Genomic DNA, 24566 nt, shown 5'->3' on the forward strand with positions numbered 1-24566 from the left:
ATTCATTTTCCCGCCGGAATTTACGGTTTTTTTTTAAGAGTACTATGATTGGCTGTTGTCTGTGTTCCCAACTAAAGAACAATTTTAATTGGTTGTTTGAAATTTGCCGTGTTGCTGTGGTAATAAGTCTTTTGAACTTAGGTTTGTGCCTGGGTGTTAAAATGTGATAGCAAAAGAACTGGAATCTGATGTTGTTTTTCTTCTATCCTGGAGTGAAAGAATGAGACAACTCAGCTGAAGATATCGCCACCGTGGAAATGCTTTCGAGCCAGAGCTCGCGACCATACACTGTTGGAAGCTTCCGAATGAAGCTGGCGTTATTCGAGCAATTTATCGAAGAATTTACATATGTCGACGAAGAATTAAATCCAGAAGAACGACAACAGATCCTACAAGCTCGTTTGACGAACGGTTCGTACTAAACGATTTATTGCAGAAGCTCTTTTTTTTTAATTGCACTGTTTTTTAGCGAAATCGGAATGCAGAAAGGTCAAATCCATGTCAAATTTCGAAGGTTTTTGAAACTTCGAAATTTGACACGGATTTTAAAAGCTTACATACGTGCAGTAATTAATTTGTGGTTGACGTGTTGTGGTTTTCTAGGCTACGAACCATTTTGCGAAGCAATTCGTAATCTTTTTGGCAACGACGTGAGTACTCAAGACTTGAAGGCCTTGTTCAGAAAGGTAGCTTTGAATCCCGATGCTCAAGTTGATTGGAGTGAGGTGAGTTGAATAAACAACCTGGTAATATAAGTTAATACAAACCATATCGATTATCTGGCTAAACATGGCTTAAGAACAAGGAAATGACTCTTTAGTGAAGCCATGTTTTATTGCCTGAGATACTCTGTACACCTGAATTATTTTGTTTTGAAAGGGAATGGCAGAGGAGAAAACTTTTAGATGGGAAATCAAATGGCACTATTTAGATCATAGTATTTAATAAATAAAATCCTACACACTATATGATTGGACAGACAACTGATGCCCAGCTGACCTCAAACTTGATAGGCGAGAGGTTTTGAGAGGTGTAAACAGCTTGCCAACCGTAGACTTACCTCATAATTATGATCAAATGGTTGGCTAGATGTGTTCACATTAATTAACACAGCCCTCTTTATGCATGAAGTATAATCATTTGTTTCACGATTTCAGCACTTCCAATGCAATCCACATTGGTAGTGACTACAGTCTATAATAAAGCAGTGATTTTCATGGTCACTCTTACAAGTATGTTCACTATGATGAATAGGTGCAATCTTATTTTAAAAAGTAGCCTGTTTTTCTTTTATATTTCTTTTTGCCAAGTTGGAGTCATGTAAGGGCATTGGGTTATAGAGAGCCAAAATCAATTTTTTGCCACCTTTTACCCAATGTCCCAGCATGTCTCCTGGCAGTCTTCACTCAAACTTTCCCCTCTTGGTTGAAAGGAAATGGGAAATACTGCTTTGACATTAGCATACTCAAAATATATACCAGAGCACCAGAGACAGGCATGGAATTATGTCTGCCTCTCTATAGTCATTTTTGTTGGGTAATTTAGGGGTTTTGATAAAAGCCAGTTATTGGTAGTCTCCCGTTGCCTGTAAGACCTGTCACTGCAGTCTGTTCAGGCTGTGAGCAGGCTCTTGTGTTGGGTTTGACCTTATGGCAGCTGGTTTAAGAAAGAGTTATTGAAACCCCTGGTAAGCAATTCAAACCAACTTCTTGTTTTGAAAGGCCCTTTTCAGTGGAACAGGGCCAGTGCCCATGTTACCCAGGGGCTGGGGTAGTCCATAGATATGTTTCTACAAATTAACGCTGTTTAATCCCACTCTAGATTGAGGAGATTAATGGGTGACAAGCAATAAGCTACTGCTGATTGCTTTCTTTATTGCTATCTTTTATTGGTTTGGACCCATTAACCCTTTTACTCCCATGCTTGACCAAGACATAATTTCTCCTTACAACATCATTAAAATGTCAAGCTGACAAGCGATGAGAATAAAGAAAAGGAATTTTCATTTGATCCAATTGCAAATTCTTTAAACTTGCCTCATAAGAATTGTATCACAGACAGTGAGGAGAATTACTAATGAGATCTTGGGAGTGAAAATGTTGATGAAATAGGATTACCATATTTCCTTGAATAGGTACCCAGGTGCTCATGTAAAATTTTGGCTGAAAGGAGGGGCACTGATAAAGATACTAATAACCAGTACTGTTTTGCTGTAGTTGAAGCTTAAAAAGTTATAAATTAAGTGGCATTGATAGAAACATGTCTTCTCTGTATTGGTACTATTTAAAAAAGCGAGGGAGGAGGGGGTGAACTATTTCAGAGAGTGAGGGAGGAGAGGGGTGAGTGGTTATTTGAGAGAGGTGTTTGTTTATAAATAATAATAATAATAACTTTATTTAAGTGTCAGCGTCAGTTTAGCACTGCTGTGCTAATTGGGGACACTGTAAATGAGGAAACAAATATCGTAAATGAACAGAAACTCGTTAAAAACCCCAACTGGTAGGAGGCAGACCAGTTGGCTATTTACAAAGCGTGCAGGAGTTGAATTCGGGGCCACCGAAGACAAATCAACATAGTGGCAGGGAGGAGGACTTGAACCCGGGACCTCCGGCTTACAAGTGCAGCGCCCTAACCACTAGGCCACGCTCGCCTCTCTTAAAAAGTATGGCCTGGGGGGTGGGTGCTTATTCAGAGCATGGGCACTTATTCCTCAAGGAAATAAAGTAAATCCTATAAATTTTAATGTAGAGATCTTTTACTTTCCTTTCCAGCATCCCTTTCTACCATTTCTTTTACTAATGTTCTACATTGCAAATTTTTTCTATGTAGCTGTTTGGCATTGGTGGTGCAACGGATGAAGTACCTGACTTGTTATTAAATGAAGACACTTCATCAGTCATAACCACCAGCAAGAGACGATCTGTAGGAGAGGCAGGAGGTATGAACATGCACAATCACACATAATCTCTTCTGTAAGGACCAAATGTTTCTTGAAAGCAGTTTGATGATAAAGTGCTTCAAAAGAGCATAATTCAACAGAAATTGATGCATGCTAGGGTTTCAACAACCTACATGTATTCTATGACAAGTTTCTGAGATGGTAATGGCCAACTGTGGCTAGAAGGGGCTGTAAGGTGAAACACAAAACACGAGAGCTTGCTCACAAGTTAAACAGAGGGCAATAAGAGCAGATAGACTGCCAGTAAACAGCTTTTAATGAAACTCCTGCGAATGGACTTTTATCATTTGTTCCTTGGCTTTTGTACTCTATATCAGGTAAAATTTATTTAATTAGCATAAATGCCAAACATTTTTCAACTTTCATCAGAATTTATGAAGAATTAGAGGAAAAGGGAGGAAAATCAACTGCGAGCTCTTTTTCTTACCTCTTGCTGTTGTCATAAATATTATACTAAATGAAACTTATTCAATTCACATAAATTGTGTGCAGGTCTATCTGCTAATACTGTTACAAGACATGAGATATCTAATCCCTGTCTTGTTTAACCCTTTAACACCTGAGAGTGACTAGCATCTAATTTTTCTTTACAATATCAGCCCCAAATCACACATTAAGGTCATGAGAATAAAGGAAATGCCCTTACCAAACCTGGTGATATGGGCCATATATGGTCCAAGTATGGAAATGGTATGGCATAAACTATGGCCCATATATGGGTAGCATATGGCTTTAGTATGGGCTATTGATTCCATATCAAAACCATATATGCCACTGTCTTCATTCAGTTTTGATTCTATTGTATTTAACTATGGGATTGCTACGTATTTGGCACAGTTCCATAGATTTCCCATAATATGCATGGTCACCAACTGGAGAAGCTCTGGATTATCAAACAAATTCTCCTCATCAGCACCTTATGGAATATATGGGGAACAATATGGAGAATATGCATACTGATGTTAGGTTGGAAAGTGTTCACCATTTGCTTTGTTTCCATAGGGGATAAGAAAAGACGCGATGTTGTGCAGTGCATTGTTCAGGTTCCAAAATATGACTTTTACATCATTGCCTCTCAGAAAGGCATTATTTGTCAATGGAGCAGTAAGGTATTCATTAACACACGCAGTCTATTAATTTTCTTATGATTTTTCCCAATCCAGTGTTATTCTGTTTCCAAAAGGAAACCAGTTTTTAATGTGTCAGTAATGCCAAATTTTACTCACGCCTTTGGTGTATCCTCAGGCCTTTTACTCTCTTTCAACCCCTACTTTGAAAGGCTTGCTTTCTGATTGGTTGACTTTGATCTGTTCCCCAATACAACCACTGAATATATAAAAATTTCATGGAAATTATGAAAATTTTGTATTAGTTAGTTATGAGAATTTTGTGTTAATTGCCAAGACAGCAATTTCTACCTGATAAGTCTGAGTATTTTCATTACCTGTTTGCTGGATAATGTATGGATATCATGGGGAAAAGTTACATGTTGATCACTTTTAAGAGCAAAATCCTAAAGGCAGCAGTGAAAAAAGTTTCTAAGGGTCTCATGAGGTCACAGTACACAGAAAAGGCATTTAAATTATGAACCTTTATTGTCACCTGAAGAGTAGGTGTGTCCAAATTAAAGCTTTTTTCACATTCCTTGTTTTTATCCCTTTATTTTTTCAGTTCCGGCTTCAGTCCTGTGTTGACTTGAATGTAAGTTAAAACCATCGCCTAGAAGTGCCTAACTTGTTCTTTTCAAGGGATGTCACAGATGCATGAATAGTGAGACTATTAGCTTATGCAAACTCTAACTATTTGTATGATATGGATGGTTTTGTAATTCCAACAAATGAGAAAATTGTGGTTGATTTTCTGAGATGTTCCATCATTCTTAATTCAGTTTTCTGATCTGCTTCAGTTTGTTTGTCTGATATGTTTGAGGTGAATTGCTTTTGAACTGCTTATTTTTGTGACATAAAATGTGGCTTGTTTCCTCCATTAGGAGTCTTCATGGGTGACAGGCTGTGGATTTTTGCCCAGTCTCAGAAGAATAGCGGTAAGTTGTACACCACCCTCTAGCTAACAGATTTGATTTCAGACAGTTTCATGCATTAATGCCTTTGTTTACCAAATATTCTTTTAAATGATCTTAAAATGGAAATCCACTTCCAGGTTACATCTGAGAGAGCATTATCTTTATGGGACTACAGAGCAAAAAGAAAACAGTTGGTAGGTTTGAACAAGCATATTTTACTTCTAGTTATGTACATGTAAATCTGATATGAAGATGGATTGATGTAAAAGTTTATGGTAAGAACAAGGTTGAAATGCCATCTTAGCCAGTAGTCTAGTTGGTTTGCTAATGAACCATTTGGCACCCCGTAGACTTTGAAAGTCATATCAGCCCTTTATTACAGTGTTATGGTGGCTGTAACAAATGTCTCAAAGAGTAGCCTCTTTCAAGTCCTCTTTCTTATAGTCTCAAACCTTGGACAGCAAGTTAGTTTTGTTGGGGTCCTTGATTACTTCTCCATTTGGGCTTAGTTGTTCAAAGGGCAGATAACACTATCCAAAGGATAAATTGCTACCCAGTGGATGAGCCCCACAGCAAAACTACTGCACCTTCCACTGGATAGAATCTTATCCGACCTTCAAACAGGCGGGGCTTGATGGGCTATGTTGCCAGCTATACAACCATGTCTCATTTTATCACCCTAATGTTTATGCTGTTCTGCTTCTTGAGTTCATAATTTTTAGCAAAGTTATGTACAGTACAACATGTACTTTTAAGTCAGATCCATGCCATGCTGCAATACTTGTATGTTCACTCATTATATCTGTGTCTTCCCACTTCCACTCCATTAGCATGTCTTATAATTTTTCCCTAGAGCTGTGTTTTTCCTTTAGACAATTTACCAAATCAAGCCGCTGGAGAACTCCCCTCAGTGCATGATCTACATTCCATGGAAGACTGAATCCATGAATGAGGACACAATACTGTTTGGAGATGATCAAGGTAAGGCAGACCATTTTTCTGATCTTGTCAACTATTTTTGAAAACATAGTGGAAGTGATATCTTTGTGTAGTCTTGAGCTTGAACTTGATCATGTTGACCCTTTACACCCTTATATCCATATGCATATTTTCCATACTGATTTCTAGTATATATTTCCTAAGGAGCTGACAAGGAGAATTTGTTAAACAATCAAGAGCTTCTACAGTTAGAGATCATTTCCTATATTCTCATGACCTCAATGTGTAATTCAGGGGTTATATTGTTAGGAGAAATTATATGCTAGTCACAGTTAGGAGTCAAGGGTTAATGGTTATTTAAAGTCATTCCCTATCTCTGTATGGACTTAAAAATTACTCAAAAACAAAAACGTCTACACATTTCTTTTTATTTAAATCCTAGGATATGTAAATATGATGACAGTGTCTTCAAAAGACCTTCATATGAAGAACTCAACAGCAGGAAAAACAGATTCTCAGATTGTCACGATTGAACCCAACAAACTCACCTAGTAAGGATATCATAAACATGAACATAGCACAACATGTGGCTTCATGTACTTTCTCTTCTATCCTTATGGCTTTTCTGTCTACTAATGACTATGTTGCATGACATTGTATCTTATTCAAATAATAATTTTACACTTTATTAAATTAAACAAACATGAGTCTTACCTTGAAATATATAGAAACTGTTGGAATGGCTGAATCTCTGAGAGAGCAGCCTCTATGGATGTTTAATAGGAATTGATGAGGAGGGCTTAAGAGATTGTCATGGTTACCTAAGCATAAGCCCATTCTTAAAGGAACAGGGCTGGAGTAACCAGTTTTACAGACTGACACCATTGTATTTCACCCAATTATGGCACTTGCTGACACATGTAATTCTAAACGATTCGTAACTATCTTACAACCATCAAAGACCAACCAAAAAGAGATGAGATTAAGTAATTCAATATTTTGCTATTATCAGTGCACTGCAGAGAAGAAGATTCCATGATGACTGGGTGATCAAGGTTTGTTATGAGTAATTTTGGTAGTGTTTGATAATTCTTTAGTTAAAATCAGTTATGGTATTTTTGAACAAGTAAAGAAAGGGAAACTGCATGAAATAGTAATCATGGTAAGACAAGCATGTACATTGTGTTGACTTTCTTTCATTTTCTGATAGATTAAGTATTTTCCTCAACTGGAAATGTTTGGATCCTGTTCACCAAGCAACAATTGTTCATTTATATTGGGGAACCTTGAAAAAATCTTGGACCACAGGTCAGCTTAAAATAAATACTAGTAATGGTTGTAAGTTCATGGAAGAATTTCTTACACACCACTTTTCAAACAGACTTTTTTCAACACCATTGACAAAATTTTAAATGAACTTAGGAATGGCTTCAGTTCACCATAGGCTTTAGGGGGAATCCTGGAATTTATGATAGGAGGATGTAAACCTAATTCAACTGAAAAAAAAATAAATAAAAAAAAAAAGCCTTTTCCAAGCTACAGACTAAATAAGTTGAGAAGTATTGGGAGTTAAGTTGATATTGAATACTTCATATTTTGATGTATTGTGTGATCCAGTGGTGGCAAGAATTTTTGTGTCACACAACTACTAAAAAACCCACAGATCTTACAGGAAGAGGGGGATAGGGGGGAGAATCTGCACCCACTGAATCTACTGATTTTTCTGTTACTTGATGGTAGTGTCAAAGGTCTGGGATTGAACTCCTCCAACTCAGAATTTATATTTTGCTCATGACAAAAAAAATTAAATTTCCTATAACATCAACCCTAATCCACTAAACTCAGAGCATATTAAAAAGGAGCTGTCATTCCTGAATTAAACACTCAGTAGCTTGTGATGATGTTTTAAATGGTTTCTCTATCCGTTTGTCATCCGTTCACATACCGTGTGTTCGACCATTCGAACGGATACCATAAGGAACGTTTTTGCATGAGAGGTCACATATCAGATATTTAAGAAAATTTGGTGTTCTAAGAGTCTTTTAGAGAAAACATTCAATTAACTTTTGCTCACTGAAAATCAACAATGTGCTTTAGCTTAAAGACATCAGAACACAAGTATTCCTTAACTACCTCAAGAGCTAGTGTCACATCTAATGGCTGGCTTGTTTTACTAATTTCCAGTCCTGTCAGAGAGCTTGCTGTCCCAAAGGGGGTCAACTGCTTTGATTATTGTACAAAAGCCAATGTTATTATCACAGCTGGTAAGTATACTGTTCACTTATCTATTTTACCCCTAACCCTTTGACCATTAGATTGCATCAGTAATTATACTTGCTGACTTCCATATAATTTGCATGATGTTACTGAGGAGGATTTGGTATTGGATCAACTAGTGATCCCCTAATTGATATTCTTCTTTATTCTCATCACATGTCTGCTTCTTATTGTATTATATTGTAGGGAGAAATTCTGTCTTGATCCTTCATGGCAGTTAAAGGGCTAAGCATGTTAGAACCTATTATTGCTTCAGTTGTTGAAATGCCTTTCCCTTTCCCCAAATGTTCCACAGAATAAGTGGAGAAGTTCAGCAGCTGCCATTTTCAGCCATGAATTGGTTACTATTAATTCTTAGAATTGAATTTTACAAATAGCATTCATTTTTTTTATTGATTACCATTTTAGGTGCAGACAAAGTCATAAGAGTTTGGCATCCACTCATATTCACAAGACCAACAGGTAAAGCTGAAATACCACTTGAAAAAACTGACTTATTTCATGATCATGTAGATACCCTAAATGCCTTAATGAGACCCTCCATGTTGACAAGTTCCCTCTCTCTGGTAAGACTCTCACTGAGAGTTTCTCTACTCTTGTCCTTGTCTCTTCCCATGGCCTCTTTTCTCATAAGCCCCACTTTCAAGTAAGCCCCACTCTCTAATGAGCCCCTCTCTCTAAATTAAGACTCTATGAAGCCCCCTCTCTAAAAAATCTCACCCTCCAGTAAGCTCCCCCTTGAGTTAAGCCCCCTCTCTGTTAGGCCTCCTTTCTTTTATGCCCCTTCTCTGATAGCCCCCTCTCTAAGAAGCCCCTCTTTCTAATGCGTCCCGATCTCTACTAAGCCCCCTCTCTATCAAGTCACCTCTCTATTGAGCCCGCTCCCCCTTTCTAATAAGCTTTCCTCTCTTATAAGCCCCCCCCCCCCCCCACCCCGAGTTCCTTGTCGATCGGATTAGCTCAAACCCATCGGAGTAACAAGAAAATATGCAATAATTAATATTCCTAGACAGCTTGTTATGGTGATAGCAAAAAGCTAACAGAAGGCATTTTTGTTCTTCAGGAAAATTACTTGGCCACCTTTTCACAATTGTTGACATTGCTGTGAATGAAAAGGATCAACAACTCATCAGTTTATCGACAGCAAGGGTAACAAAATCCTGGATATCTTCTATCATGTCTTAAAACTGAGTGCCCCCTTATGGTATACTGAATAGCTCAAGTGTATTAATTAGTCACAATTTCTCAACAAGGCGAGAAATGGCGTAAAACGCTTCACAAGCTCGTTTGTATCTCATTAGTAACGACACAACATCTCTGTAGGATGTCTCTTCTCTTTTAGAAACTGGATTAACTTTCGGCAATCCTACGACTCACTTTAATTCTCCTTTTTGCTCAGGTATTCAGGGTATGGGATATCCAGACACTGTCATGTTTGCAAGTAAGTCAGGGCCTTAAGACAAAAGCATCTTTCCTTTCGTCATCACCAATCTCAAAATTAGCCAACGTTTTTATTCTATTTACTTACGTGACGGTTTCAACATTGCTGATCCATGCTGAATGCAGGACCTGTGTCGCATTTGAACCTATTAAGGTCCTAACTCATCCATGGTGCCTCTGGGCGCGAAGGTTTAATGTTCGACTCCTCATGGGAACTCACAATATATAATTTGTCCTGCGCTCGTATCAAGACGGAAATACATGTTTCTCTGTGTATTTCTTCGTATTAGGTATTTACAGACAATGAAGTTAGGCCGGGAGAGAAGCGCATCTCCTGTATGCTTTTTGATGCCAAGCATGACAGACTTATTACAGGTAAATGACACTCAGAGTCGGCTAGTCAGGTAGCCGTTCACTCAGTTAGTCAGTGAGTCATTTTGTCAGCCAGCCAGCCAGTCAGCCAGTCAGCCAGCCAGTCAGTCAGTCAGTGAGCTAGTCAGGCAGTCAGCTAGCCAGTTAGCCAATCAGCCAGTCAGCCAGTCAGCCAGTCAGCCAGTCAGCCAGTCAGCCAGTCAGCCAGTTAGCCAGTCAGCCAGTCAGCCAGTCAGCCAGTCAATCACTTTGGTAGTCAGTCAGTCAGTCAGTCAGTCGGCTAATCAGTCAATCAGTTAATTGGTCAGTCATCAGCCACCCAGCGATGGCAAACTAAAGGATTTGCATTTAGAACTCCAGATTCTAAATTCTAAGCCCCTCAAACCGCTCAGCTTCACCGTCTCCTGATTTCTGTCTTCTTCCTTATTTTTGTTTTTGAATAAATAATCCCCCGGTAGGTTGTAGTGTAATTGACACCTGGCCACTGACTCGAGCCATTCAGGATTCACTTCAAGTTCCCCACACTCATGACAGACCAATATGCCAGGTTTGTAATTTGTGATTGCCTATTTTACACCTGCCATGAGAGGTGCTAAGGGTTTTAGGCTGACCGGGAGAATGTCACTTGTTCTAATTGTGCTTGTGAGATGGTCATAGCTACCTCAGAGCGAGATTTACCTGCTTCTTAGCAGATCAACGCTAGTATGTACTGCTAAACATGTGCTGTTAGGATAGGGCGCATTTCAATAGAGAGTCGTGAGACCAAAACCACGGTGATTAGTTCGGAAAATCAAACACAAGAAAATATCTGACGGACGCAATGCAAACTTAAGATGAAAACAAAGTAAACTGCCCGGGCCAGTTCTTCGAAGGGCGGATAATGCTGTCCATCAGATAAAATACTATCAAGCGGTTAACTGGTAACAAAACGTAGTGCGCTATCTACCGGACAGAGATTTATCCAACCTTCAAGCAACCGGGACCTAAAGCGCGGGAAATGGTAGTTTTACAGGGCTCAATTGGTTTTCGATCCACGTGTTATCGGTTAAGCGAGTGGCAAAAGTTCTCTAGAAATAAATTATAAAATGCAATATTAAATCTGTTAATTCTCCTGATATTGTGTTAAGCTAATCATGCTATAAGTTTGTCAAACAGCACATAATTTTGTTTGTTTTTTTTTTTTCGTGTGTTCAGCTTTTGTACAATCCTCAGATGAACCAGGTCATTAGCGGCTGCGTTGAAGGGATACTTAAGGTATCAACATTTTGTTCCCTTTCTAGAATATTAGCAAAGTGTTGTTGTGGTGGCCGTTAAAGAAAGGAATGAGATAAAATACGTCAGGAAAATGTTTTGCTTTATTGTCTTTCCCTCCTTTGTGCAGGTTTGGGAAATGGAGACAGGCAAGTTTGTTTATCAGGTAGCTGATGCCCATGGCCCGTCTACGGAGATCACAGCCATGACAGTAGACAGCTCAGGTTACAGGCTTGCTACTGGAGCTTATAATGGTTAGTATGATTGTCGTATATTAAGGATACGTGTGCCTTTGAAATAACAGGCATCAATCTGCTAACTCTCTTCCTTACGGGACGAACATGACCACCCAAAACTAACTTATCTGTGCACACAAATCTTTGTAGCGTTTATGACATCGTATATTTACACGTTCTACATTTACGCCTACTACTGTGAGAACAATCACGAGAAGGAAGACACTTTAAATCTTTGCAAAGTTGAGAAGAACAAGTTACAGGTCTGATTCCTTATCTACCCTCGCTTAAGTTATTATGAGACGATTTCTGAGTTTGAGAATCCGAAGAGAACCTTCAAGTTACTTTGTCTTATTGTATCGCAAAGTTTGCTGACGCAGAGAGGCTAAGCACCTTCTACTCGTTCATCGCTTGTAGTACAATACCATTCTATTTCAGACGTACAGTGAGTTAGACGAAGCGTGATAATAAACGGCGCAATTGTAGCCGCGAGGAGTGAAAAACGAGGGAGGTCTGGGTCTGGTCGCGCAATGAACATTTTTTACACGACCCGACCCCAAACCTCACTCCTTTTTCATTTAACCGCTTCTATCGCGCCGTTAATTATTTCGCACGGATTTCGCACCGTTTCACCAGCTGAACGCCTGCAACAGACTACCTAGTGTCCTAAAATAGAGCAATTGGTGGTTGAGTTTCGACAGACGTGTAAGTTTTGTAGTTTCTGGACTCAATTCTTTTTCGGAAGACCCCAACTGGTTTCTTCTCTCTCACCAGGTTCTATAAACGTGTGGGATTTTGGCAGCGGACAGCTTTATAAGAAGTATCCGGATGAACACGCTAAAAAACGCTATGAAGACACCATAACAGACCTGACGTATCACACGATGTACAACAAAAGATGCTTGTTGGTGTCTTCGTGGGGAAAGAAATTAAGAATCATGGAGGTAAAAAAAAGATTTAAGAACTCTGGCGTTAAATTTTAATGACATAACTGTTGTAAATACTCTTTATTCTCCGTGTTTTCGATAGTGGTGATACAACTAACCTGTTTAATCAGAGAGCAACTTACCCTCTGAAACTGCCTTGAGGAGATCTTTTAGTGCGTATTTGAACAAACCAACACCGTTAAATATGACTGTGTTTATGTATCTGAACTCATATATAAAACATGTGAAAACTCTTTCTTGATTCTAATTGTGTGGTCGTTGGATTATGATTATTTTTCATGTCACATTTGCTAAGAAACAGAAAGTGTCATGAGGTGAAAACTTGTAGCTTGCGACAAGTCTTCACTACTATCGTTTCAGCCTGAGCATATGATTGTCACATTTGTTAAGAAACAGAAAGTGTCATGTGGGGAAAACTTGTAGCTTGCGACAAGTCTTTACTATTATCACTTAAGGACGAGCTTTTCTTCGTTCCCGGTAAAGTACGAGGCCTTGTGCAACGCTATCCGGCGAGGGGTCTGAAAGGGGTCTGGTACTGATAAATAGTGCCAGACCCCCGGCAAGCCTCTTCCCGATTGATCTCAACTATTCCCGCGGGTAGAGAAATGCACGTCCTGTAGCGTTAATGATGAGGGCCTGCTCGTTGGTTAGGAGATAGTATAACTGATTTTCAAGATCTGATTTGTTGTTCGCCCTATGGCGGCTAAGCATGCACCTGTAAAATAGTAACTTCGTTTTGAAACAGAGGCTTTGTGCTTTTATCAGTAGTTGGCCAGATGCTATAGTATATTCTAAGGACAAGTTACATTATATTTTATTATTTCCTGGGAGGTAAAGGGCTAAACCTGTTGTTGCGCTGTTACTGGTGTTGAATTTGCCTTTATTAAGGTTCATTCCTTATCCCCACAGGACTCAGCAGAAGTCGCAACCTTAATCGAACTCAAGGTTTTGCCAGATCTCTTTATTCCACCAGTGCCCTCAAACTCTGCCCAAGGTAACACTCTTTACGTTGTGGGAGCCACCTACTCTGTACCAGTGAACATCGACAAAATTCAGGGATCAGTTTTTGTGCAGAAGACATTGTTTTTTGAATCTTGTATACTTTGCTGAAGGGGTGAAATATGATAATAGTGTTAAGCGCATTCTGTACGATCACTTCAGTCAGTAAGGAAAATTCTTCTCGTCGCCTTATATAAATAAGACACTAGCAAAAAGCGGGCGGAGTCTTGAGTTCGAGCCAAGTAGTTTATTTCGATTCGATTCGATTCCATTGTTTTCATTTATCTCATTACCACTAAAATTCTATAGTGGCCGGGTAGCCTGAAAAGAAAAGCACCAGCTTTATGATATCCAGGCTACCTATTTACAATCATTTCGATAGTACGAAGCTACTTCGAGTATCGCTAACTCGCATGAATGGAATGCCAGTCTATTCTAGCTTTTCCCCCACCATTTTTTATCAGGTTTCTCAAACAATCCGCCGGTACAAAAGACTTTATATACCTTTGGTGGAAAGGGACTCAGCGAGAGTGAGGTATCTTTCCCAGAACACAACACGGGCCCCAAACCGTATATCTTGATTCATAGTCCACCCCTCATCGCGTCTCTGACTGAAGACAAGTAGATTCCATTCTTGATTAAAATATCGCACTCAAAATCTTTCCCCTATATTTCAGAGGGACAGGCACCGTTCATTTCAAGGGCACCTCTGCCTACCATTGGAGAATCTCAGGAGGTCCAATCAAGTAATGAGGTATGGTGTCAGGGCTATCTCATCTACTCGAATCAGGCTTCAAATGTTGGTTACAATAAGAGAACTGAAGAAATACTGAAATTTTGTCATGAGAACGTGGGCAGAGAGGTTGAAACCAAAAGACTGATTTCCCTCACAACCGCTACTCTGCTGGTTCTAGATGGATCTGAAAATAGCAGTCCTGTACAGCGTATTTTGCTAAGATGGAAATCTCAGAAGGCATTCATTTCTTTTCCATCAAAGCATTCTAATCTTATAAAGGGGTAACTGTAACATTATTCTTTACATTATTTTCAACAGACCAGATACCTTGAATCTAAAATGACTTAATGGTGATTGTCTTTGACAGACTCTGTCTAAACTTGATTCTGTCTTGTGAACGAACTTTATCACCATGTTACATCTTTGTTGCGGTTTGAATGTTTCCCTTTTGGTGCGGGGGGATGGGGGGGGGAGGGGAGGGTCTCGATTATTTTGCAGTCATTGTTCCCACTTCCTTTAAATTCATCAGTTACCCATACAAGCGCAAAACTGACTTAGATTAAGTCACTTGGTGCAACAAGTTTAGCTCAAAGTGATGTGCTGTCATCATTGCAGGAGCATGTCCTCTCGTTTTGTGAAGTAACTTGTTTGGAACATGTATCTCCTTTACTTTTTGCTGGTACATCGAGTGGAGCAGTCATCATGTGGAATCTAGAGACTGAGAAGGTCGTCTTAAGGTCAGTCTAGCGCTGTTAGAAAAATCGGCTAATGTGGAACACGCCAGACCCTGTGTCAAATTTGTAAAACCAAATCGATCTTGAAAGGGAAGTTCCTACACACCAAATCAGTTGAGTAAAAACCATGACCCGAGAGATTTCCGTGTTTGTTTAGAAAAGCCACAACACACTTTGCGCAGCTTGATAATGTTTAGCCTATTATTTCCGACAGGTGCAAACCATGTCTATCTTCTCAATCCATACACCTTATTCCATGGTAAACTTATGATACGCGCGGATATTTTGCGAGTTGCGTAGTTTTTCTCAAGGAGCGAGGAGAAATGCAAGAAATGAGAAAAAATATAGTAATACTTCTAGTCTTTTCATTTCATGGAAACCAAGGTAAACTTCGGCTGGATTGGCCACTCGGTAGAAACTGTTATCAGCTGATTTTACTTCATCAACCCTTAATGAGTTTTTTTCGTTGTTATTTGCTTTGCGTAGGTGTCAACCACCAAAAGCCAGGAGTGAAAACAGCAGTAATTACAGACGGAATCACCGAGATGAACAGCTGGTGTACAAAGTGCTTTATCTTATCCATCGAGTTAGGAAACCCATCATTTACGGCAACGGGTATATTTTATCATCTTCTCATACTATCTTTCATACGGACTTCTGTGTTGCTGTACCTATGTCACCTTCTTTTGTGGACATATTATCTTAAATTATTTCATAAACAAGTTGTGAGCAGATTCCTTGAAGGGTAAGATGAACCCTCTAAACTTTACCTCGCTCCGAACTCGTGGCTTCGTAGCTCAGTCGATAGCATCGCCCCACTGGTATCTGTCAGGCATAAGTTCGAATTCTGTCAAAGCGCAAATTGCTTTCAGCTTCTTTTCTGCTTAAATTGCATTCCACCCGTGAGGTTCATTTATTTGCTTATTTAGAAGAGGTGAATCTGGGAAACGTGAGATATGTCTTTGTAATACGTTTATGTTACTTTTATCAGTAGACTTGAACTTGTTCAACGTTCGATAGCATTCTGTAATTTTAAGTGCCTTATCCGAAATCGTTTCTTCTGTTCTTAGTAAAAATACTAACATGCCAAAATCACCTAATGAACGAGATGAAGATAACGCTGATACGGGAGACCGCGGCGCGAGTGACCCTCAAAATGGCGAGCAAGATAGGAATCTTGAAAAGGGTGAAGAAGAAATAACTGCTGAAACAGATAAAGAACAAGTAGATAGAGGACGTGAAGAGGAAGGAAGTGGAGAGGAAAGGAATCAGGAGCAGAAGTTGGAGCAGGAATCTAAAACTGAAAATGAGGATGAACAGGAAGAAAAGGAAGATGAAGTTACTGAGCAAGCTGTTCATGGTGCATTTTTACAAGTCAGCGAACCGTCTTTAGTGTCTGCTCATCATGATGGCTTTTTGCGATTCTGGAATTTATCGGTAAGTTTCGAATATGGGAAGTGGCCCGTAGTTGAATGTTTGAAAACGTTCTCGAGATTAGAAATGAAGCCATGAAGTCTTTTCACCATCAAATCCATAAACATCCTTCTCACGATTTCTCTTCATCGCGACTTTGACTCAGAGCAAGGTTATAAGTTCGCATTTTCTGGTTGGCAGTAGCCCTTAGTGCGAAGAGGATATTCATTAATTTTCATTCTTGAATATGGTTAATCGGACGACAAATCCATTCTCTTATCAGCTATCGTGACTGATAATGAATGACTTGCGCCTGGAGGAGTTAGGTTTTAGTCTTTGTTATGAGGAATACCGATCAGGATGCGCTTGTTTGCTTTAGGGTACTCTTCTATCAGAGATACGCGCAATTACTAGGAGACAGGCATCGGCAGTGACTTCCATGTGCACAGATCCGGACTGCAACTTTGTTATCAGTGGAGATGCGAGTAAGTACTGACAACTCATTAGTGCGATTTGGCCTTGGGTGATAAACACACTTACAAGCTTTTGCCTCATAATCTCTAATGTTCTCAAAGGGTATGTGGAAGCATACGAAAAGTCAAATGCTTTTGATGTTTTTTTCCCCCCATAGCTGACTTTTCTTCCGACTTTTATAGGCAGTAGAACCTGACTTCAAAGGAATGGGGGGTCTGAAAACGAGCAGCGGGGGCGTCCAGAAAATTTTGAAATCTATTCATCAAACGTACTTTATATTATAACAAAATAAAATTTCGTCCTCCAAAGAATAAAGGGTGGTGCTGTCCCTGTATTCTCATCATTTCCACCGAGTTTTACCTGGCAATCACTGTACTGAGTTGTTTAGTATTATCAACTGAGTTGATAACGTAAATTGGCCACCGTAAAGAGTTTCAAAGCGTTAGCCCCTCGTCAGAGCCCTTACGCTCTGATGAAGGGCTAACGTTCGAAACATCAGCTTTGAAACTCTGCGGATGTCAATTTACATTATCAACTCAGTTGATAATGCTAAATTACCCTGTTATACTCTCCCACCGACATGGCACCTCAGTTTCTCTGGAAACTTACCCCTTTTATTCACTGTACTAAGTTGCATAACACGCTGATGCATGATTTTGTCCTGAAGGGGGTTACATCACCGTGTGGGATGTCGGCAATTTTCTTTTGGATCCTTCATCCGAGGGAAGTGACGGTGATCAACAACAGCAACGTGAAGATGACCAGGAAAGTAACAAGGACGACACAAAGAAAGAGCCCAAGGTAAACTGCCAAAGAACATTGTCTCTGCAAATTTTTATTTGTGCAATTTGTCCCCCCTTTTCATTAGACTATCGACCATTCTGTTTTATAATAAAGTTCGGATATAACGCGCGCTGTCATTGCTTGAAAGAGCGTGTTCTATGAGAGTATAGAGCATAGAGCTGAGCTAAAGCTGTCACGCCATCTGCCAAACTGTACTATGTTCGACCTTTTCCGGGACTTCCTTTTAGCTTTTTTCCGATAATTGAAAGTGAAATTTCGGAACAAGCGAGCCGGCAAGTAGCAACAGAAGAACCAAATAAAGGTTTGTAAACATACCAGGCGCCGTAATTTATGTTATTAAAACGTCAGCAGATACGAAAATCCTCAAAGGAAAAACAAAATAGACATTCCAGGTTTTAAAGATTGATTCACGCTCAGTTAGATTTCAAGCTTACGTACGGAAATAAAAATCAAACACAGCTAACACTCATATAGTATATAAAGTTCAGTGTTCAAAAACAAAACAGAACAAAACAGAAAGGATGAAAAATATAACCAAACTGGCATAACTGTTAAAATTCATTGTAATCATGACGGTGTCTGAGCGAATATGATCATGCTGAAGTCCATCGCGGCTCGCTCATCATGACGTTCTCCGGTCATCACAGCAAGCCTCAGAAACTAAATCGGCCGCCCTTCGAGTGAAAAAATAAGAGCTTGCTCTGATATCCTTTCCGATGCGTTGAGTGGAAAGTCACATCTGTCACTGCAGCCGAGTTTTGCGGCGCGGTCATCCCGAGCGATCTTCATGTTCCGGTGAATTCGGCTGTCGTTCATTCAAAAAACACTCGCCCTGAACAGTTTGTTTTCTACCTTGTCTTGTGAAAAAACTCGCGTGTTTTTATGAGCCATAATTCGGCTGAAGTTCACTGAACATTTCACTTCAAGATTCTGTATTAGAGACTTAAAAACTTCAGGCAATAGTGATAAATTCGACCTACCGAACTATTTTAGTTTGTAAACTATTTCAGAAGGTGAACTTTGATGGTTTTTTAACTTTGATGGTTTGACACTTTTGACAGCTTTAGTCTTGTACAGCCAATCAGATTATTTGAACCATTCTAACAGGGATTCTGATTGGCTTATTGTAGCGTGCTTTATGAGAGTATAGAGCATGCTGACGACACTGTTGTTCGCTTTGGAAATAAAGTTTGTTTTGAAAATTAAATATAATGCTCGGGGAATTTAATGGATTCTTAATTATAAAACAAATAGAGAAGCCTTGACTGTGCTCTGTTATGTTATAAAGCACTTAGGAAGCGGCTAGAGCACTCAAGAAGTTGGGAGAAACGCTCGACTACGTCTCGTGTTTCTCCCTACACTTCTTTCGTGCTCTAGCCGCCTCCTGCGTGCTTTATAACAGAACAGAGCCGTATACAGAGAAGCCATATACGGAGAAGTTAAGGTATGGACCTAAAATTCACTCACTCACACGCTCACCTCATTTTAATCTGTGAGACAATTAATTTATGCTTTTAAACCCCGCCTATAAGGTTTGATTCTTTCCCTAAAATCGTTCCATTGTCTTCTGTTCATTTATCTTGGGGGTAGGATAAAGGCGGAAAGTTTCTAGATTTCGTTATCATTTGACATTGTTCCCATTTTATGTTAAGTTAATAGGTTAATCAAGGATACAAGAAGTATTTGTAAAACCGCTGATTGTGCGTGTCAACGAAGGAAGGGGATAATTTCTTGTAATGAAAAAGCTCTTGCGTATCCCAGGCACAACGTCAGCTGTGGAGTTGTTAATTCTTGAGTGGATAATTTCTCTCATTTACAATTAAGTGAAGAGGTTCATTGGTGTATTTACGGGATGTAAATTGTAGCCGTTATAATGGCAAACAATTGGCTTTTTAAAGTGACAATCTGTGGCATCACCTCGCGCCAAGTTCGATAACTCACCCTTGCATAAGTGGTAACGTCTTTATGTGTTTATTACAGAATGTGATCAAGCAAGTTGTTTGTTGGCGAGGGCACCTCACTCGTGTTGTTGGACTAGAGCACGTGCAAAGCGCTGACGTAATCGTGTCTGCATCAACGGATTGTTCTGTCAGGTAACTTGAATCACTTGAGCCAGCCAAAGAAACAGTCCTTAATGGATCAATAACTTAACAAAGAATTCTGACTTTCATATAAACATTTACTACTAGTAGTGTGTTATGGTATCTCTAAGGTCTCCGTTAGGTAAGTTTGGCCTTATTCTCAGACGATGCGTGGTTACTTACCACAAGCTAATAATTAAGTGCGAGTTTCCTCGGACTTTCTGAGATTCAAGGCGAAAACTCTTCGGCATAATTTGCCTTTTAAAAATATCTTTTTTCTCCTGGGCTGGCCTTTCCTTCCACACGTAGTAGAACGGCGTTTTGGGTCATCGGAATGAACGCTGTTTGAAATGTTCTCTAAATTGGAGAAACCATGCAGCTTTAACGGCTAAAAACGTAGCTCTTCAAAACACGCCCACGGCAAGAGTTCTCTCGGCCTTTGCCACATCCCTTTTCGATCATGAGGTAATTATGCGAACCATTCATCCAGAGTCGAGACAACGCTTGCTTTGAAATCCAGTTTTAGAAGAACACTATCCACATAACACTATTATGATAGGAGATAGCTTTATCCAACTTGGAAAAACCTGAGCACTCACTTTTTCTGTTTTGTGTAATGGGTGATGATTATGTACGACTGAATTATGTTCTCCTTATTTCTGTTCCAAGGGTGTGGTACCGTGATACCGGTCACTTCATCGGGTTTTTTAGCCAGCCTCGTCTGTGGCATATGCCGTCTGTTAAATCTGTTCCCTCCACTCCTGTCAGACCGTATGACATCTCAGAGGTAAGTCTCGTGTAGCTCACATAGTGCACCACCATTAAAAATAAAAACAACCCTGATATTTTCATCCTGCTATTTGTAAACATGGACAATGAAATTTAATTTAAAGTATTTTCCTTTTGAAGACAAAGTTACTCCTTTAGGTGAGTGATTGAGTCATTGTTACGAAGTGAGTTTAATTTCTGCTATCTTTCGAATTATTATAAAATTCAAACTCTGCCTGAGTTTAAAGCATTGATGCTCTGCTGTATGGTGCAGAGTCGATATGTCAATGAAAGCTACAATTATTTGCTTCTATAGAGTTAATAAGGATATTAAGCAAAACATGTCGACGACGGCAACGAGGACGTGGCGAAACAAACTGATCTGACCTCCAACTTTCATGCATGATTCCAAGCATGAAGCACCAGCTAACTACAAACAATAAGCTTGCATAGTATTCCTTGTCTAATAAGACCATTAGACTTTTTCTTCAAAGATGGAAAACGAGTTCCTGATGTATCATGTCATTTCATCACAGGGTCCGATAAAAACACTAAAAAACGTAGCCACCAAGACCGTTACCAAGGCAACAGATAGTACCGTGGACTGCCCGTTGATGTTCGATGACACAAGGTACCACATCATTTCACTGTTTTAATAACGTTGAACCTAAGAGCGAAAACAGCTGAGCTAGCCATGCCAAGCGCCGTGATTCTGTGCACGGTCAAAACGATGATCTTGGGAAACTACAAGATAATTTGGTTTATTTACTGAGGTGATAATATAAAATGGTCACCGTAAAGAGTTTCGAGCGTTAGCCCTTGGTCAGAGCGACAGAGTCTTTTGCTCTGACTTAGGGCTAAAGCTCGAAACGTTAGCCTTAATTTAAATTATCGTCAGCTTTAATTTACATTATCAAATGAGCTGATAAAACACAACTTCCGTATTGAGAGAAACGCTCACTCCGTCCACAGAACAATATCCTGTTTAGAAGTCGTTTCCCCTCCGGGGGAATGGGAGATAAGTGAGTGAGTGAGAGCAGTCACTACACCGCTGTGGAAGTCTTTTAAAAATTCCAGCCACCAAAATTCATATTGTGAAGGCGACCATGTTATGATTTCAGGCGAATGTGCAAGTCAGTTTAGGCTAAACTTAAGTGGTCATCATGGGGATTTGCAGTAACCGCAACTAATGTCTAGGTAAGCGAAGAGTAACATTGTGAATCTTTCACCTCCCTCTTTCCTTTTACAGATGGTTACCGTTCCGTCATTCAGCTCAGAAGGAGACTAAACCAACCGGTGAAAACAAGAAATTCTTCGACTCTCTATCAAAACCAAAGGTAGAAGTAACATTTTAGACTGTCCACGTTGTTTTCACATAACCCCTCTACAATACCCATCATCAATTTGCATACTTTTCTTGTCAGCTCGTTTAAAAGTTGTACATGACTATAAACTTAACGTAAGAGAACTTGAAGAGCTTATTTCTGTCCAGTATCCTCGGTAGTGTAACGTCTTATCTTCCTACTAGTGATTTTTATTGTGACTTAGGTCTCATCTTATTCTCAAGAAAATTTCTTACTTGCTTTGTTTTAGCATTACAACTCTCATCTGGAGAGTACGAGGTCAGGATCACCGGATACTGGGGCAGTGTACAGGGCTCTTCCGGTTTACAAGGTGAGCTATGTGATGATGTACTATAGCTTGTTGTAGAAAGTTAGGAAATGAATAGAATTTAGTAGAGGCAAATCCACGGAGTGGTTCTCTGTCCTCTGATTTGATGTCGAATTGGAGTGATGGTTTATGAAGAGAGAGGAGACCGAGGAAAACCGAGATAAAAATACTGGGAGCTTGAACGAAAGTTATCAGCGGACTCCGTCTACATGTACGTGTGTCACCAGGTTGGTTTTGATATCAGCTATTAACTGAGGCCATTTTTCTACCAAAGTTATTTAATTTTGTAAGTCAGCGGAGTATTTAGTTGGTTTGTCGTTCAGGCATCCGCTTTGTCACTTCGTTAGTTTGTGTGTGAGTTATTCGTCAACAGTTAATCAGCTGCTCACACCTATCCCCTCGTTTGGTGTTCACTCACTTCAAGAGAATATAAAGACTATAAAGTTTATAATCTCTTGCTCACTTTTAGTGTCTCACGGCTGCCTGACCGATAGTAAGCGTCTTTTTGTTTTTCTGACAGACTACTGCATAGTTGTCCGTCTGTTTTCCTGAGGACAGTGAGGGAAAGTTTTAACTGAATCAATTTTGCTCAGTTGTCAAGGCGTTTCTAATTCGAAAAAATGATTACTTTGTAGATTGAAACACCGGAAAGACTGAAGACACCAGCCATCAACATGCAATCATCATGGCTCACAAATCAGACACAAAATCAAAAGGTTCTTCATCTTGACTTTCTTGTTCTGTGTCTTTTAAAACTATTCAACTTGGACCTTTTTGTTTTGTTTGAATATGAACGAGAAGTTATTTCGTTCCTTTGATCAACAGGGACATGGCAATAAGTCAACGTTTGCTTACAGATCATCGTCTTCAACTCGGGTAAGCCACGCGATCTGTTGCGTAAATCGATCTCACTGGAGTGTCTCCTTCTCACAGCACGAAAATATGACCAAATACATACATAAAGGAAAAAAAAGAGAACGAGACAGAGAATTAATGTTTTAATCGATCAAAATGGGTTCCCAGGTCTTCTTTTTGGGGTCGGGGGGAGGGAGGGGGAAGAAACCTCAGTAACTGCAATTTTAAAATTTTCTTTGAAATGCCAGAATTTAAGGGGAACGCTACGCTGCTGGTCTCGTCGTGTGTCCCTACATATATATCTCGTCGCGAATGAACTCTGTTTTTCGTCATCAGGAACCAGTAGTGTCCAGATTTCCACATATTGTCCAAGGTCACAAGAGATAGTTCTAACCAGAGGTTAACAAAGCTCCGTCGAATGGGATACTTTGCCTTCTTTCAGCTGTTAAGGGACAACAGACGTCCTCGAAATACCATAGACCACGACACAGCTTCATCATCTACTGACTGGTTCAGTGAATTACGTAACGAAACACAAAGGACCTCTAAGGGAACTTTATGTTTCCTTCACTTTCATTTTTTTAAGGGGACTTTAAACTTCCTCAATAAATTCACAAAAACACACACACGTCATGCAATTAAAACAAGACGTCGTAAAAAATTAAAAAGATAAATTACAACTTGTAATCAGGCTACTTTTACGCAAACATTTTTCTTCTTATTTCTGATGCTACCAAGAAGTACTACCACTACTCACATTTGCTTTCACTACCAGCTCCAAACAAAAGCTGATCAAAATCACTGCCACGCTCTCACTGCCTGTCTACTGAGCCTTCATAAGTTGAACAAGGAAGCCTTTCGCTCCTGCATAATATAATTCATGGTCTGTTTTCGAGCATCACGCTATCTTCCCTTGCAAAGTGACGGTGTTTACTAGTAACTGTCAAATCAACTTCTGACTGAAAGATAACCTCGTGTTTCGTCATTACTCAAACATCGTTTACCAAACTATATCACCCATGATCCTACAAAATCGATCGTCCGATAAAGCCGGAGTCGTGCCATGAATTAGTAAGGTTATTCTAATATTGATAAAGCAGTTCATTTGCCAGAATATATACGTTCACGAAACCGAGAAGTGTTAACTTGTTATTCTCCATTGTGAATTCTGATGAATAAAGGAGGATGGAGTTTGAGTTGTGGGGCAATATCTAATACGACATCTGCCACTCGACAAACAGTTGCATCGACCCTAAGAAATGGTAACAACGAACTTTACAAGACATGAAAATGAAACTGAAGTATTTGACGAATTGCTGTTATGTATACAAATAATCAAACCTTTGAAAGAATTTTGTCCCAAAGTTATGCTTCATCCGGAGGGATTACTAAAAATTAATTCCTTTCCTTGATTTCTTATCGAACGACTTCATGACTGGATAAAAAAATATTTTGTTGATGAAATCTTGAGGAGTGCGAGCCACTCAATATACTGAAAGCAAACACAAGGATAATAGAGCTGCTTAAGGCGATCACAATCTCTCGAGAAACAAACCCGCTCTCCAAAATATAAATGTACAAAATCAA

At 39.5% G+C, this 24566-nt stretch overlaps 1 protein-coding gene across 1 annotated transcript; it reads left to right on the forward strand.

Annotated features, from left to right (window-relative positions):
• The first annotated feature begins 108 nt into the window (after positions 1 to 108).
• Positions 109 to 23549, forward strand: LOC113682450 (WD repeat-containing protein 64). Its single transcript, XM_027199622.2, has 35 exons — positions 109 to 411; positions 604 to 725; positions 2830 to 2938; positions 3962 to 4068; positions 4631 to 4660; positions 4950 to 5003; positions 5120 to 5176; positions 5855 to 5963; positions 6364 to 6472; positions 6934 to 6976; positions 7132 to 7229; positions 8106 to 8185; positions 8607 to 8660; positions 9262 to 9347; positions 9598 to 9639; positions 9929 to 10013; positions 10469 to 10557; positions 11205 to 11264; positions 11392 to 11515; positions 12272 to 12441; positions 13354 to 13438; positions 14121 to 14197; positions 14795 to 14916; positions 15400 to 15528; positions 15984 to 16350; positions 16706 to 16811; positions 17468 to 17601; positions 19585 to 19697; positions 20355 to 20472; positions 20990 to 21084; positions 21703 to 21790; positions 22047 to 22127; positions 22760 to 22840; positions 22950 to 23000; positions 23316 to 23549. The coding sequence occupies exons 1-35, from the start codon at positions 258 to 260 to the stop codon at positions 23364 to 23366; spliced, it is 3480 nt and encodes a 1159-aa protein (XP_027055423.2). The 5' UTR covers positions 109 to 257; the 3' UTR covers positions 23367 to 23549.
• Positions 23550 to 24566: the final 1017 nt, after the last annotated feature.

Source organism: Pocillopora damicornis, chromosome 7 (assembly GCF_964200805.1).
Source record: "Pocillopora damicornis chromosome 7, jaPocDami1.2, whole genome shotgun sequence".
NCBI lineage: Eukaryota > Metazoa > Cnidaria > Anthozoa > Scleractinia > Pocilloporidae > Pocillopora > Pocillopora damicornis.